The 16373-nt window shown below is 53.7% G+C and overlaps 2 protein-coding genes across 7 annotated transcripts in view; one reads left to right on the top strand and one right to left on the bottom strand.

Annotated features, from left to right (window-relative positions):
* The window catches only part of PAK6 (p21 (RAC1) activated kinase 6), a 39266-nt gene that overhangs the window by 8987 nt on the left and 13906 nt on the right, over positions 1-16373 (top strand). For 3 of the 5 annotated variants that reach the window (XM_033190597.1, XM_033190594.1, XM_033190595.1), the window contains exon 3: positions 5400-5511. The gene's annotated coding sequence lies outside the window, so the exon portion shown is untranslated. Of the gene's footprint in view, positions 1-4758; positions 4903-4982; positions 5028-5399; positions 5512-16373 lie in introns of those variants that run through there. The other 2 variants (XM_033190598.1, XM_033190599.1) reach the window with 2 other exon arrangements.
* On the bottom strand, positions 3627-5393 carry CUNH15orf56 (chromosome unknown C15orf56 homolog). 2 transcript variants are annotated; one of them, XM_033190600.1, is made up of 2 exons: positions 4795-5393; positions 3627-4626 (listed from the first exon to the last, which is right to left on the bottom strand). In XM_033190600.1, the coding sequence occupies exons 1-2, from the start codon at positions 5369-5371 to the stop codon at positions 4361-4363; spliced, it is 843 nt and encodes a 280-aa protein (XP_033046491.1). In that variant the 5' UTR covers positions 5372-5393; the 3' UTR covers positions 3627-4360. The 2 variants fall into 2 exon arrangements, with proteins under 2 accessions (XP_033046491.1, XP_033046492.1); XM_033190601.1 differs by having other exon boundaries at positions 3631-4626; positions 4738-5391.

Genomic DNA, 16373 nt, shown 5'->3' with positions numbered 1-16373 from the left:
TGGGGTGAACAGACCTGTTGGGTTGATTTAGTAGCAAGTGGTAGTAGCCTTGTTTTCTAGACGAATCCTGGGATTCGACTCCGTGGCACATCAAACCAAGCTCCAGTGTGCACGCCTGGGGTCGGGGAGGGGAGCTTTCTCCTTGGTCCCTTCTGCAACTGTGAGGGCTGAGGGTTAAGAACCTCTCACCCCGTTTGGGGGTGCTGCTCCTCCATACTTCTGTATTCCAATGCTCTAGACCTCATTATTCCACCACCCTCCCAAGGGAGGGAGGTACTCTTTCCATTACACGCATCAGGAAACTGAGGCCAGAGACATGCCATAAGTCTCGAGAGGCAAGAGGGCTCCCATCCGCAGGACTCCACGGCTCTGCAGCTAGACTCCATCAACTTCCCTCCTGCCTGGGGGCCCCAAGGGCCTGGCAGCGTCAGCTCCCTAGGCTCACACTTCCAGATGCGCGGAGGTCCGGAGGTGTGCACCTCTCTCTTGGTCCCATCAGCAGAGAGAGATGGGTGGTCCCATCGGGGTGAGGAGCAGGAAGAAGCAGGTGCCGGACAGCCTGGAGGAGAGTGGGAGGAAGGGATTTTCCCCCAAGAGTGCCTCTCTCCCAGGCCTCGGGCTCCAGGGTGAGTGGGCGGGGACCCCTCTGGGAGCCCCGGCTCCTCAGGGCTCCTCCTGCCAAGCATCCAGCACACGTGCCCCCACCTCCCTGGCAGGTCCTGCCTGAGGGCCTGAGGCGGCTGGGCCGCTGGGTCTGTGAAGGGCAGGCGTGGGATGCAGGAACTTCAGGCAGGGTGCTGGCTTGTGGCCAGGAAAGCCTAGCACCTGATTCCTAGCAGGGAACTCAGTGACAGAGTGGGGGAACCTGAGGACCCCTCTGCCCCTCACACCCAGTGCCATGTGGGGGTCCTCATATGTTACTCAGAAACAGGGAGGGACAGTCCCCCTACCCCCACCCCTCTTGTGTCTCATGTGACAGCCTTCCTGGGCAGTGATTTTTTAAAAATACAAATGCCTTATATTAAGGTCTGAGTTGGTCTCTCCCCACTGCCTGTTCAAACATTCCATGGCGCCAGCAGCCATGAGAGAACCAGCTGTGGGGTCAGACACACTTCCATTCAAATGCCAGCTCCTCCACTCAGTAACTGGCTTACTTAGTCTTTCTGGACTGGATAACAAAATACTGTGGACTGGTGGTTTATAAACAACAGAAATTTATTTCTCACAGTTCTGGAAGCTGAGAAGCCCAAGAGCAAGATGCTGGCAGATCTGGTGTCTGGGGAGGGCCTGCGTCCAGGTTCAGAGGTGGCTGTCTTTTTGCTACAGTCTCACATGATGGAAAGGGCCAGGGATCTCTCTGGGGGCCTCTTTCGTAAAGGTGTGAAGCCCATTCATGAGGGCCCTGCTTTTGTGACTTAATCACCTGCCAACACCCCACCTCCTAATACCCTCGTATTGGTGATTAGGTTTCAACAAATGAATCTTGGGGGGGACAGAGGTTTCAACAGATGACTCTTGGGGGGACACAAACATTCCGTCTATAGCAGTAATTAGGACACCTTCAGCTGTTCTTTAACCGCCCCGGGCCTCAGTTTCCTCATTCGTCAAATGTGAATAATAAGTGTACAGGACTTCCATCCCAGGGTTGCTGTGAAGACTAAGGGAGGTAGCACAGGTACACAGCTTTGTACGGGGCCTGGTCCACGGGAAGCATGCCATCATTGGCAGCCATTATTATTTCTATTATTAGGGGAGGGCGGAGTCGCCCAATGGAAGGAGGCTGGAAGGAGTAAAAGAGCTAGTTAGTCGCCTTCCTCATCCCCAGGAAGCTTTTCAAGTCATGGAGCAGAAAGATGCAGGGAAGGGATAATGTGTTTGTCTTTCTAAACCACAAGCTGATCCCTATCTTTCCTCTTTGGCCCTAGCCCGAGCACTCAGCCCTGGCTGTTGGCGCTCAGATGTTACAACAGGCCCCAATAGCCACAGGCTGAGGGAGAACCGGGAAGTACTTGCCCCACGCGACGTGCCCGCCTTGCTGCCCTCCCAGACCATACTGGTCTGCCAATGCCTCTGAAATGGCACCCCTCCAAGAGCCATGTCCCGTGGTGAAATGTCTGTTTTGGGTGTCTCTTCCAGAGCTCCTACCCAATTTGTAGAATGGGAATGCCTGGACAATTCCTTCAACCAGAAGGTCTGTGCCAGCAGCCAAGGTTCCTCAAAGGAGGATGTGCCTGGCGCTCCCTGTGCTCAGCATGGCAACCTGGGAACAAGGCAGAGGGTGGCACGTGGACGCTGCAGGAAACACTGTCCCCAGACTGCTCCTGATGCTTCCCGTGCTGTTGTTCTACCCTTTCCTCCTGGGCAGGGCTGAACTGGGCATGGCTCAGAGGAGGACAGAGAAGGGGAAGAGCCACGCAGGAATTAATCACTCAGGACCTGCCCTCAATGGATGGTTCAGTGTGGATCCCCAGCTGTCTCCATGTGTGGGGAGGGGGCGGCAACGGGGGGACCATGCAACCCAGTGCAGCTGAACTTCACGTAGATGAGACTGGAAGTGCAAAAAACTGGTGTTGTGATGGACCTGAGGGATTCCCCAGTGTAGTCTTATATCCAGTTCTCTGGCCTACCTGACTGACAGTTATTCTTGAATACCTCCAGTGATGGGGCACTCATTACCTCCTTGGTCAGTCTAACTTGACCCTCTGCCTCTCTCAAGGCCCCAAACCCACTGTAGCTCCCAAGGAGTGGGAGGAACCCAGGGTTTCCTAGAGTTACTCTCTATAGGGTGAGGATGGGACTTGGCTAGTAGCCATTCTAGGGTACCTAAGCCTGGATTCAAACCAAATTAAATACCAGTTCATTTCTGGTAATATTCTAACATTCATACTTTATCGTAGTTCTGTTCAAAAGTACTGCTTGGAGCTGTGATTTGGGTATATAAGGCATTTGTAGTAAAAGAAAATAATTCGCATGTGCATTCATGAATCAGTAAAAATAATTTAGGGTGTTGACTCCAGGTTAGACAATATAATGCATTTCATTCTAGCTTTGGTTCATGGTTCCTTTCAAATCCTCAGCAACTAATCTCTCCCGCCTCCACACAGCATATTCTGCTTCCGCAGCCAGCATCCGGCCAGTGCACCCATGTCCTTGGGTAACTCATCTGTGGGGGGAGCCATTCTTGTATCACCTGGTCCCCCTCCCACTGCCCCCTCATCCGAGGCCTAGCGGTCAGCTTCCTGGGTGACCACAGGAGGTCAGAGTTTGTCTAAGTGGGTCAGGCCTACAGTATTGTCCAGTCAGAGGAAAGAGAAAGAATCCGTGTGGGAAAGACACAAAGAGGAGGAGGAGGAGAGGACGGAGTAAGGGGAGGAGAACAGAAACTAAATATAAATATTGTGTTGGGGATGTGGGGGATGGCAGCGAGGACCTATGGTTAGCTGGCTGGCTCCCACACCACTGTCCCATGGCACACAGGGCCAGCATCTGCACCTGGCACCATGCTTTTCCAAGGAAAGCTGAGGGCATTGGACTTGTGGTGCAGCCACACAGGGTACAGACCTGTTTGGGGCTGGCAGGTTCCCACGGGTTGCCTGAGCTCTATTTGGTGGGTGCCTTAGAGTAAACTGTGTGTAACCAATACAGCCTGTAATGCAAAAGATTGAGCTATGAGTAGCATTGATACGTCTAAAGAATCAGTGAACAAAAATAAGTGGCCATAGTGACCTCAGTTAATCATTGAAGTCTGAGGTGCCCAACAATGATTTTTTTAAATCCCTGCACTGTCCTTGGTCCCCGCTCTGTGACACTGGCAGTCACCCAGCCACCACTTGAGGGCAGCCATTTAGAGTCCACATGTACTGAGTTTCCAAGCCAGAACCTCCTCAGCACTCAGCACTCAGAGAGAAGAGCACACATCTTCTCTCTGGGGGCCCAAGGCAAGGAGAGCAAAGGTCTTCTCAGTTCTTTATTTGGGGAAGAGACAGGTGATCCCTGTCCCTTCCCCCAATATAGAAAACACCCGGTACCCCAAAAGAAACATGGCACGGGGGGGCAGCCAGGAGTGAGCCCCTTGGAATGGCCATTCTGATCTCAGGCAGGGACTGCTGAGGACAAGCAGGGGATGCCGACTCTGGAACAGAATCACAGGCAGAGAGCTCCGGAACAGGCCCCAGCGGCGCTCCTGGAAGCTTTCTGTCGGTGCGGGTCTCCTGCCCTAGGACTCTCAGGCTAGAAAGTCCTCAGGACTCAGGACTGCGCAAGGTCTGACAAGGGAACTGGAATCCCTTAAATCCCACTTTCCTGCCTGCGCAAGGGGCTACCTCAGCACAGTCTTGGGGCCCTGTCCACATGGGACAGATCATCCAACGTGACGGGTTTTCGGACTTCCGCGTGGGCTCTCCAGGATGTGTGGGTGGGCACACGCGGCCCCGCGACAAAGGAGAGTCGGCCCGCGGCTCTGGAGCGTGCATCTGCGATGCCAGTGAACCAGGTGATTACACACAGCCGGCACCCAGCTGGTTCTCCGGGTCGGGTTTCCGCGAGGCGGCCACCGGGCCGTGGAGCCGCAGGCAGGTCCCCACGGCTGTGGCCAGCCAGGGCCCGGAGGCGAAGGGCGGGCGGGAGCTGGGGGCAAGCAGGTGAAGAGAGAGTTAGGCAGCGGGGCGCCCCTCGGGCAGAGGCCCCGGCGACCCTGGGCAACTTCTCCCGCGCTCTGGGTTCGCCGCCGCGTCCTACCTGAGGCCACACCCTGAAATCAAAACCGCGGCCAGGTGAAGCAGGCGCTGCACCAACCTGTAAGCACGGCCCCTCCTCGGCGTTCCCGCGCCGAAGTCCCTCCCGCAGAGGGCGGGCCCGGCTCCCACGGCCTCTTCGAGCGTTCCTGGGCTTCCCGCTCCTCAGGTGGGTGCCCCGGCTGCCCTGGAGGCTCGCGGCGAGGACAGGCCTCCCAACACGCGCGGCCCCCTTCCTGGATGCCCATGCCCCGAAGTTCGGGACCAGCTGGCGCCAGGCGAGGGGCCTTGGGCGTAAGCATCTGGAGTTCCGCGCCCCTGGAGCGGGACCTCCCTCCGCGGGCGCCCGCCCGGCTCGGGGCATTCGCGTCCCCGAGAGGGCGCAGCAGTGGGGCCTGCGAGCGGGGGCCGGGTGGCCGGGCCGGGTGGCCGCGCCGGGTCGGAGTGCGGCGGGAGAGGGGCCGCCCCGGAAGCGGTGCTGCGCCCAACGTCCCCTTCTCCCCGTGAACCCCGCAAGGAGGCTGCCGCCTCTTGCACCTGAGCCAGGAGTTCAGTGGGGAGGCGGGAGCGGGGCGGTTCCCAACGCCTGGACGCCAGCCAGTCGCAACACCCGCGGGAACACTTGCTACATTTGCCATAATGCATTTCTGATCTGTTTCCGCGCAGGCCTGCGGAGGACTGGCCCAGGAAGGTCCCAGGTCTTCCCTCTCCTCGGCACCTAAGAGAGCTGTCCAGAGCGGGTGAGGAGTCTCGAGGAACAGGCGAAAGGCGCCGGAAGGTGAGTGAGCGAGCGTACCCCGGCCCTAGAGCCTTCTGTACCCATTTTGAAGAGCAGACAGGGAGGGACAGTGGGAAGGCAGGTGGCCCTCCTGGGCTGGCTCCTTCCTGGTACTGCTAGGCAGCGGAGGTGGTCCCTTCCAAGTGCCGCCTCTCGATCCTTAGTGGGTGCATGTTAAGTCACTTCCACCACTTTGCCCCATGGCCCCATGGTAGGCTGGTAGACGTCAAGGTCTCAAATGGCCCGCCCTGCCCCGGGCCCATCTTCAGGTCTGATTGCCATCAGGTCTGATGCCAGTCCTGGGTGAGGGTGTCACCGCGGCAGAGTGCAGGGAATTCATGCTGGGGAAGAGGTTCCCAAACAAGAAGGGTGGTGGCAGGCCCAGTGGCTGTGCAGGGCAGGGTGGGAGGCAGCCGCGGGAGACTGCTGCAGGAGTCACAGGTGAAGCTGCCGCTGCACACACCCCAGCCCACTGCTCATTCCCCAGGTCTCCAGACCTGCTCAGGTGGCATCCATCCGATCTGGACTGCAGTTGCTGCTAGGAGCACTGGAGGCTAAGCCATGAAGAGCTCCCAGGGTTGCATTTTCTGTATCTTGCTCCATTCTGGTGTTTTTGTTTTTGTTTTTGTTTGGGGGGGCGGGGGGCTTTTCTGACTTGTTTTTCTGGGTGAAGGGGGCAGAGGGGCTCAGGTCTGTATCCGTGCTCATTTTTTGTGGCTGGTGTGGCATAGGTTGCCACACTGGATAAAAAAACGCCTGATTCCATGCAAGGTTAAGAGTCAGCCTGCAATGCCATGAATTCTACATGGTATATAGGACAGTAGTCAAAGACACATTTGGAACCAAAGAGAGTGGGGTTTGAATCCATCCAGACTTTGCCTTTGACTCCTTAGACAAGTTGCTTCACTTCTCTATGAGCTTATAAAAGGCCTCATCTGTAAAATGGGAATGCGAATGCCTTCCTCATAAGGCGGTTGTGGGGAGTAACTGCCTCAGCCTCCAGCTGCTATGTTGGGAAGGGCTAAACCACTCTGAGTGCTCCCATCCTGGAGAGCTTTGAGGGCAGTCTGGCTGTTTGGCAAGCTATTGTCAGAGGGTATTAGAGCAAAGCAATAGGAATAAAGTAAAGGTAGGGGTCCTTGGAGGGCACTCGAGTAGTGAGAGACCCTAATTCAGGGTGTCTGGACCTTGTGGTGACCGAGGGAAGGGGCCATTTCTGGAAGAGGATCTGGCTTGGGCATCAGAAACAGCAGCATCCCCTGCATGTCACACATGTTCATGTGTTCATGGGTGACTCTGGAACCTCAACTGTTGCCTGGGACAGAGGGAGCCTCTGGCTTGAGCTTCCAGTCCCATCTCTGCTCTGCATAGCTGTGTGATCCAGGGCAGGTCATTTGACTTCTCTGGGCACTGGGCATTGTGGATGAGCCTGGAGTTTGGAGTCGGAGAGATCTGACTTTGAATCCCAGCTCCACACTTCATGTCTTGGACAGTTCTCTCTGAGGCTCAGTTTCTTCATCTGTAAAACAGAGCTTGCAATAGCTACAAATAGTACCATTAAATACACTAATAAAAAGCAGCTAGCACAGCCTCTCCTGACGGGCACTTTATAAGCATACCTTTCTTTTCTTACCTCCTCCTCCTCTCTCCAGCTCCCTGCTTTCTTTAAAATGGGCCCAGCAGGTTCAGCCCAACTCACAGTGGTGTTGTGAGTATAAGGAGGTGAAATAGAGGTCTGGAAAGTTAAGGGCTGTAGGAAAAAAAGGCAATCTTGTGATTAGGGATGCCAGAGGTTCCTTCTACCTAGGCATTGAGGACCCTGTGCTGAGGACTCAGACCTTTGTGTGCAGAGGCTGTGGAGAATCTGGGGTAGTGAGAAGGTTCCTGGCTTGCAGCCCTCCCAGGAAGCCATTCTTCAGGTCTTGCCTTAGAAATAACCACACGCCCAGGAAAGCCCAGTGCTGTGCAGCAGGAGAGGACAGGCAAGAGTTGGGATTCGAGGTACAGTAAATGGAAGTCAGAGGGCTGGTCTGGCCTGAGCTGCTGCTGGACCGCAGCACTGTGTGTGCAGGCTGAAGCTGGGCCCAGGAGGAGGGCCTGAGTCAATATTGACCTTCCTTGGCTGGCCGGCCTGCTCTTCAGCCTCTCATTCAGCTGGAGTGTTGACACAAGCGACTGAACGAGCTGTATTGTTGTATTCTTTTAAACAGCAGCCCATTATCTCTCCTCTGGGGGTTCACTGGGGCCAGTGGTGTGGGAATGGTGACAAAGGCAGGCAGCCCAAACATTTTGACAGATTACCTGTCCTGCTCTCTGCCCTGGCCCATGCTGCATCTCTCTGGGTCCCTCAAGTGGGACAGCAGAGCTTCAGGGTCCTGCTCATCCCCCCAGGGCCTCTCCGCACTTCAGCACAGTGACCCTGGGCAGGTTGCCTGAAGCTTGTGGGCATCCACATGAGGGCCACGACCTGCGTCTAGCACCCTCCTCCCCTGCAGGTGACAGATGAGCAGAAAAGCAGATGGAATGTCCTTCCTCCGTGTATTTTGGGGGCCAGGATAGAGTGCTGGGGTGCCGCCTCTCCTGACTCTCGAGTCACGTGAAGAGGAGCAGATGGCAGACTCGGACCCCAGTGGAGGCTGAGGTGAGACAGAGTTCAGCTCCACATAAGGATCAGTGAGGGGACAGAGGGGACAGAAGGCAGGGGCTGCAGGGGGAAGTTTTCATCGCTGAATGAGTTCTGGCAGAGTGTGGGCAGCCTCCTGTTGGGAATACCAGAGGGACTGCAATTTGGGCTGAGGGGAAGGTCAGACCATGTCAGGAGCCCCACAGATCTTGCATTACCATCTCTTCTGGCTGCAGAAGGTTGGCCTAGGGCAACATCTGTTTGGAAGAAGCAAGCAACCGCACAGGAGTGAGGATTTCCTCTCGTTTACCATGGTCCCCAGAGCCTGGAGTAGAGTAGGTCCGTAACAGATACTTTTTGAATAAAGGAATAGTATGATTTCCCAGCCGGGCACAGTGGTGTGCTCCTCTAGTCCTAACTACTCAAGCAACTGAGGTGGGAGGGTGGGTTGAGGCCAGAAGTTCGAGGCTGTAGTAAGCTCTGATCGTGCTACTGCATTTCAGCCTGGGCGACTGAGCGAGACTCTGTCTCTAAAAAAAAAAAATTTTTTTTTAAACAAACTTCTGAAAGTAAAGTTTGAGAAAAATCCTTCTGGCCAATGAGAATAGTCCAGTGAAAGACTGTCTTCTGTTCACAGTAATTCTCAGCCAAGGGGTCGGGTGAGGCCTGTCACCTGTCAGAATGTGTGTGGGATGACAGTTCCCAAAGGGGGTCACGAAGAGGTCAAGAAACCCTGCTGCAGGTCTCAGGGCGTCAGGGCCCAGCCCTGGAGGTGACAGGGTCCTCTGGAGGCCACTCAGACAAGATGGTGATGGTAGTCGGGTACTTTCCTAAGTTTTGTAGCACTCGAGGGCTCACCTCTATCTTGGGGCTGTGATTCTAGAATGGGCCCTTCCCCAAAGTGTCTTGGGTGGGCCTGAGAATAAAAGAGGGTGGTGGTAGGAGCAGATGGCCACTGCAGCCAAGTTCACATCTGGTTCTGGGTCAGACTCGTGGCTGCCTCTTCTTTGCCTCTTGGCTTGAACAAGTCACTTCGTCTCTCCTTCTCTGCATAATGGAGACAGTACTAGTGCTACCTCACAGGCTTGTGGCGAAGAGATCACATGTGTGAAATGCTCAGCCCAGAGCCTGCTGCTTACAACTTACGCTAGGCGTTTCCTGAGTGACGACCATGAGAAATACCCAAAGCTCCTCCGTGAGCAGAAACAGATGCTCCCCCTCACTGTGCCTGGAGAAGCTGGCAGAGGTGAATGAATCCATCCCTTGTCACCTACAAAAATGCCGAGGGCTACAGAAGGCAAGTAGGCCAAGGTCACAAGCTGGAACTTAGGAACACCAAGCCCAAGGTCCACGCCCGCTTGGCCTTGTGGCTCAGCCACGCTGAACCGGTGCTCGGCCTTGTGGTCAGGACTTGAGCCCTGATAAGCAGACATGAGCCTCGCTGTGAGAAAGCCGGGGCATGACACCCCCCTCTCACTCCCTGGCACCTTCAGCAACCCAGGAGCTGGCCCACTAGGCAGCAGCCTCCTCTCTTCCCAGTCACCCGGAAATGGCAGGGAATTCCACCAGCTTCATTTCTAACAGCTTCCCAGCAATCCGAGCACTTACACAGCCAACCCAAAGCTGACCCCTCCAGGTGGCTGCAAAGCCCTTTAGACTCACTTTTTGAAAGCTTCCCAGCCTCAGCACGTTCTCGGGAATCCCTTCGGTGGGCTGTGCCCTTTCCTTGAAAGGGACTCAATATGTGCAAACAGCCCAAACTTACCCTAGGCCAGGTCTGGAGGGTCAGGTGGGTGACCACGTGGGATACCACCACTTCTGGTGAAAAGTGGGGTGACGGGTTAGGAGGACAGCTGAGGTGGGCTCACAATGGCCCCAAAGGCAGTTCCCAAAGAGGAGTTCTGGAAATACCAGAGCATGTTTGAAACAGGCAGGTACATTCCCAAGGGGTCTGCCTCGCACAGCAACGCTCATTTGAATGCCCACGCTCTGGCTTGAGGTTTAAAGGCAGACTCATCCTCTGTAGTGCCACCCTGCATTTGTGGGACCCTGATGGCTCTGGTGGCCCTGGCATCCCAGGGCCCGGCACAGGGATGTCTCCTCTCCAGGGAGGAGATGTTGTTGGGGAGGGTAGTCCACCCACAGCGCAGCTGCTTTTCTCAGCTGTGGACACTAGACCAGCCAAGCCTCAGTGCTATGCTCTGGGAATCCCCTTGTCTCTGCGGAACAGCAGCATCTGCCACAAAACTTACCCCGCTTCAAGCCAAGGCTGCAGGTTGCCTTGGGCTTGGTGTTCCTAAGTTCCGGCTTCAGGCTGAGCCCCTGCAGGAGGGTTGTGGGCGCACCCTGTGCTGGAGAGAACACACACCCGCTGTTTCCGTAGCTTTTCCTAGATGCCAGGCCCTGACCATCACAGCCCCCACCATGACCTCTTGGAAACATTTTACTCACCCCTTGCTGGGTGGAAAAACACCTGGTTCCTTGCAAGGTAAGGGTCAGCCTGCAAGTTAGGACGGCCCCAGGCCCCTTGGCCTCTGACTCACAGGTCAGCCCAGGAAAGAACTTAGCAGGCTCCTTCCCTGGAGGGGCCAGCCCTGTCCTACATATCTCACCATATCTCACCCGTTTCTGTTCATAAAGACCTCCAGCAAGAGAGAAGAACCACAGCCAACTCAGTCTGGGGTGAGCATGGTGGACAGAGCAGGGGCTCCGGAATCAGATCTGGGTTCAAACCTCAGCTCGGTCATTTCCTGGTTCTGCGCCCTCAGGCGAGCTGTTGAACCTCTTTGAGCCACGTCTGGATTTGTGGATAACAATTCTTCCTCTCAGGATCGCTGTGAGGATTCAATGAGTTAACCCTCGGAAGGGGCTTGGCACCTAATAGGTACTCAAGAAAAGTTCCTTCCCTTTCTGTGTCTGAGACTGCCACTCCTCCAACACCACTGTCCCACTCTTCAGTGACCCCAGGTGCACGGCTCCCTGAACTGTCCACCAGCTCTGCCTGAACTCCTCAGCTCCCTGAACTCCTCAGCGACCCCAGGTGCACCAGCTCTGCCCTCAGCTCCCTGAACTGTCCACCAGCTCTGCCCTCAGGTTTACTGGAGGTAGCAGCGTTTCCTTCAGAAAGCCTGTGCCAGGAACTGTTGGCCCCCACTGGCCAGGCTCCGGCTGGAGGAAGCCCCACAGCAGGGGAGCTTCCTTCTTGAACTGGTTTGGGCTGGACCCTTCCCTCCCAGCCCTGGGCATCCCCCTGATGCAGTTATGGGTCAGCCAGCAGGAAGATGTCCGCAGACATCCAGAAGAGGGAAGTTCAAAGCAGTCCTCACATACCGCGGTGCATTTCCAGCTTGAGGTGGAATCTTCAGTGTGGCCTCCCTCCCCTGTGTTAGGGCAAGGTGTCAGCCAGGAGGGGCTGGGGCTGTGCCCGAGCTGGCCGCCCCGCTCTGCTTGTTGCCACTTCAGGGTCTTAGGCTCACATCACTTCTTTCAAGCTAGGCAGGAGAAATGGCAGAGTCTGGCTGTCTGAGGGGAAGTCCTCCTCCTTCCTCCTCCTGGTGTCTTCTTGAAGGAAAGCTGCTCCTCTAGCTGAATTGCGTGCCAATGGAGATGCTAGAGGGGTGACAGGTAACAGCTGGCATGGCCTGTTTGACTTAACCTTGGGGCCTCATGGCTGGTGCAGCACCTGCCTCCGTCAGCCCGGCGGCCTTGGAGATATGGATGGGAAAAGGAACCCTGGCAATGGCAAGTGGAGGCCCTGCTGACCGGGTGGGTGTGCTCTGAGGACGTGGCCTGATGCTGAGGAGAGTCAGGGCATGTTCTGTCCTGGATGATTCACTCACGATGACCAGGGCAACCCTGGTCCCATTCAGGTGGGCGAACGTCTCTTAGGCACTCAGTCTCCATGGATCACTCTTCTCTGTATTTAAAAATACTTTGTTTTTGGCCGGACGCAGTGGCTCACGCCTGTAATCCCAACACTTTGGGAGGCTGAGGTGGGTGGATCACCTAAGGTCAGGAGTTGAAGACCAGTCCGGTCAACATGGTGAAACCTCATCTCTACTAAAAATACAAAAACTAGCCAGACGTGGTGGTGGGCGCCTATAGTCCCAGCTACTCAGGAGGCTGAGGCGGGATAATCACTTGAACCTGGAAGGCAGAGGTTGCAGTGAGCCAAGATTGCACCACTGTACACCAGCCTGGGCAACAGAATAAAATTCTGTCTCAAAAAAAAAAAAAAAAAAAGTGTTTTTTAAAGAGAAGCAATCTGTCATCTTTAAGGAAAACTTAGAAAAAGAGTAGAAAGATGTGACAGAAGGAAATCACCTGTAGCCCCACCAGGAAAATGGGACAACTAATATTTTGATGTATTTCCTTCAAATAGCCATTGTATTCACACTGCACTGACAAATTACCATAGGCAAAATCTTTAGAAATCCCCTACCCCTAATCTATATCATCAAGAATTCCACTTTGGGCAAAGAAAACCTTGATCTTTAATTTGTGTCTGGGACATATCAGTGTGGACAGGTTTAGGCCCCAGCAGGTTGTGGGCTCCAGGAGAGCCCACCAAACCGGGCCCCTCAGAATGACCACACTGGACCTCAGGGAAGGGACAGCCAGGCTACGGGTGCCCGCCACCACTCCCACCGGCTTTATTATTTTACTTTTCACGCTGAGGTCTGTGATCTGTCTGTATAATTTTGGAGTATGATATGAGCTCATTCTTCCAGATTCATTTTTTTCCATGCAGATATCAAATTATTTCAACTACATTTATTAAAAAGATCATCCATTCCCCCAGCATGTTGCAGGGTCACCTTTGTTATTAATCAAATGACCTCATAAGAGTGGGTCTATTTTTGGATTCTCTCTTCTGTTCCATTGGTCTATTTGTCAATCTTTTTGCCAATTCCATACTAAATTGATTATTGTAGCCTTATAATAAATCTTGGTATCTATTTAGTATAATCCTCCAATTTTGTTCGTTAAGATTGTCTTGGCTATTCCTAGTTCTTTATGTTTCTGTATACATTTTAGAATCCGTTTATCAATTTCTACCAAAGGAAATATGCTGGGATTTTGTTTGAGATTTAAGTAAATCTGCAGGTTAACTTGGGAATAATTGACATTTTTACAGTATTGAATCTTCTAATCTATGAACATTCTTTAATATCTTTAATAATGTTTTGTATTTTCCAATATAAGGACTTTGTATATCTTTTTGTTAGATTTATTCTAGATATTTTGTATTTTTAATGTAAAATGGTATCTTTAAAAAAATTTTTTTTTCTTTTTATTTTTTTGAGACAGAGTCTCACTCTGTCACCCAGGCTGGAGTGCAGTGGCACGATCTCGGCTCACTGCAAGCTCCGCCTCCCAGGTTCACACCATTCTCCTGCCTCAGCCTCCCGAGTAGCTGGGACTACAGGCACCCGCCACCATGCCCGGCTAATGTTTTATATTTTTAGTAGAGACGGGGTTTCACTGTGTTAGCCAGGACGGTCTCGATCTCCTGACCTCGTGATCTGCCCACCTCGGCCTCCCAAAGTTCTGGGATTACAGGTGTGAGCCACTGCGCCTGGCCCCTTTTAAAAATTTTATGTTGGCCGGGCGCGGTGGCTCAAGCCTGTAATCCCAGTACTTTGGGAGGCCGAGATGGGCGGATCACGAGGTCAGGAGATCGAGACCATCCTGGCTAACACGGTGAAACCCCATCTCTACTAAAAATACAAAAAAAAAAAAACTAGCCGGGCGAGGTGGCGGGCGCCTGTAGTCCCAGCTACTCGGGAGGCTGAGGCAGGAGAATGGCGTGAACCCGGGAGGTGGAGCTTGCAGTGAGCAGAGATTGCGCCACTGCACTCCAGTCTGGGTGACAGAGCGAGACTCCGCCTCAAAAAAAAAAAAAAAAGAAAAATTTTATGTTGTTACTGGTGTGTAGAAATCCAGTTGATTTTTTAAAATATTGACCTTGAGGCCAGGCATGGTGGCTCACGCCTGTAATCCCAGCACTTTGGGAGGCTCAGGTGAGTGGATCACAAGGTCAAGAGATCAAGACCATCCTGGCCAACATGGTAAAACCCCATCTCTACTAAAAATACAGAAAGTAGAGCTGGGCGTGTTGATGCACGCCTGTAGTCCCAGCTACTTGAGAGGCTGAGGCAGGAGAAGCACTTGAACCCGGGAGGCGGAGTTCTCAGTGAGTCGAGATCACTGCACTCCAGCCTGGGCAACAGAGCAAGACTCCATCTCAAAAAGATATATATATATATAGTCCTTGAATCAAGGACCTTTTAAATTCACTCCCTTAATCCCAGTTTTATGTAGATTCTTCCGCACTTCCTACTTACACAGTCATGTTGTCCCACGCAGTGTTGGCCTCACATTTCAAATGAGTCCTGGCAGCCCCCTTTAGGTGGCTGATTTTCCAGAGCTAAGTGATGGCCTCTGGTTTCTAAAGCTCTACTCCCTAGGCCCCAAAGCCTGAGCTCAGCTGATTGCTTCTGCCGACTCCCACCCTCACCATCACCACTCCTGGCCCTGGGACAGCCTCTGGGCTGTCCTTCTTTCTTCTCCAGCCTCCCTGCTGCCTCTGGGAAGAACTTGTGCCGGAATGGCTCGCTATTAGAGTGGACTCAGGAGAGGCCCCCAGAGTCACTGAGACCATTTGCTAAAGATGCTCTCCCTGTGCATCTCCAGAGCAAAAGCTGAGTGCATGGGAGGGGCAGGGGAGCTGGGGAGAGGGGTGCTTTCGGGTGGGTGGTGGGGGGCGAATTCGCCAGCTCTTCTTCAGCTGCAGTCTGTGTCCCTGCACCTCCAGAAGACTTCACAGAGCTAGGGAGGAGGGCAAAACAGGCAGCTCAACTAATCCAGGGATAGCGGGTCTGTCCAAGAGACTGGGGGAATAGACCTGCTGAATAAAGCCTCTTCTGTAGCAAAAGGCAAAGGCTGTAATCCCAGCACTTTGGGAGGCCAAGGCAGGTGGATCATTTGAGGTCAGAAGTAAGAGACCAGCCTGGCCAACATGGTGAAATCCGTCTATACTAAAAATACAAAAATTAGCCGGGTATGGTGGTGGGTGCCTGTAATCTCAGTTATTCAGGTGGCTGAGGCAAGAGAATCACTTGAACCTGGGAGATGGAGATTGTAGTGAGCCCAGATGGTGCCACTACACTCCAGTCTGGGCGACAGGGCAGCAAGACTCCTAGAAAAAAAAAAAAAAAAAAAAGGCAAAGGCCAAATGGGAGGAGGACAAATTTTACCAAGCCATGATGTATATATGGCAAGGTCCCCAGGTCCCAGACCCCTGACATCAGGCATGACCCCTTTGACTGGTAAGTCTAAGCAGAAAGTGGTTTGGTGTTACTCCCAGACTTGTATCTGCCCAAGTGCCAGCGTATGGAGGGCCTGAGCGTCAAGACAGGGATACAAAGAGAGGTGACATCCCAAGAGAAACAGCCGTCATGTATGGGGACTCTGCTTACTTCACACACCCTAAACCATGTGAGCTGTGTTTCATTAACCCCACTGGCTCAGATCATTTCGGTAACTTGTTCAAAGTCTCTCCAAATTAGTGGGAGACTCCCTACAACTCACCTGCAGCTCACACAGGTTATTTTATTGCAAAGTGGTTGGTCTGTAAGGGTCCCGCCCATGTGGCTCTGCCTCTAGGGAGTGTCTGGTGGACTCCCGAACCTCCAGACCCAGCAGCACGACTGACATTGAGATGTGACGTGGGTTCTGATTGAGGCATGCATGGTGACTTCCTAGTGGGGAACCACTGGCTGTCCAGGGTCCCAGCCTTTCTGCCAGCTGCCTCCCAGGTCTGCGACCTCCTTCAGAACCTGCCAAAATGACTAGGAAAATGCTGTTTCCAGAGGAGGAGCCAAAAGAGAACACGATGGCCCTGAACTCCAGATCTTCGGGTGGATGAGTAATCCAAGCTTTCAGTTCAAGAATCACGTTTCAGTTTGTTTCTTGAAGCCTGGAAGTGACCTTTTCCGATACATAAGAACCCAGTGAGCTGTTTTGAACCTCTTCAGATCCGAAAGCATTCAAGCGGCAGCCCTGACCCTGTCTGCCATCAACATGTGATCCCAGGTCCTGGGCTCCCCTGAAGGCAAAACTAGAGCAGCCCTTTGGAAGTGTCCCTCCCCTTCCCAGGCCCCTAGTTCCCCGCTCTCCGATCTAGCCACGCTCTCCATTGCAAGCCTGTATCACATCTGTGGATGGCGCTCAGCAC

The sequence above is a fragment of the Trachypithecus francoisi genome, unplaced genomic scaffold (assembly GCF_009764315.1).
Source record: "Trachypithecus francoisi isolate TF-2019V2 unplaced genomic scaffold, Tfra_2.0 Lachesis_group3, whole genome shotgun sequence".
Lineage (NCBI taxonomy): Eukaryota > Metazoa > Chordata > Mammalia > Primates > Cercopithecidae > Trachypithecus > Trachypithecus francoisi.
This window is presented reverse-complemented; position numbering and strand designations above follow the sequence as displayed.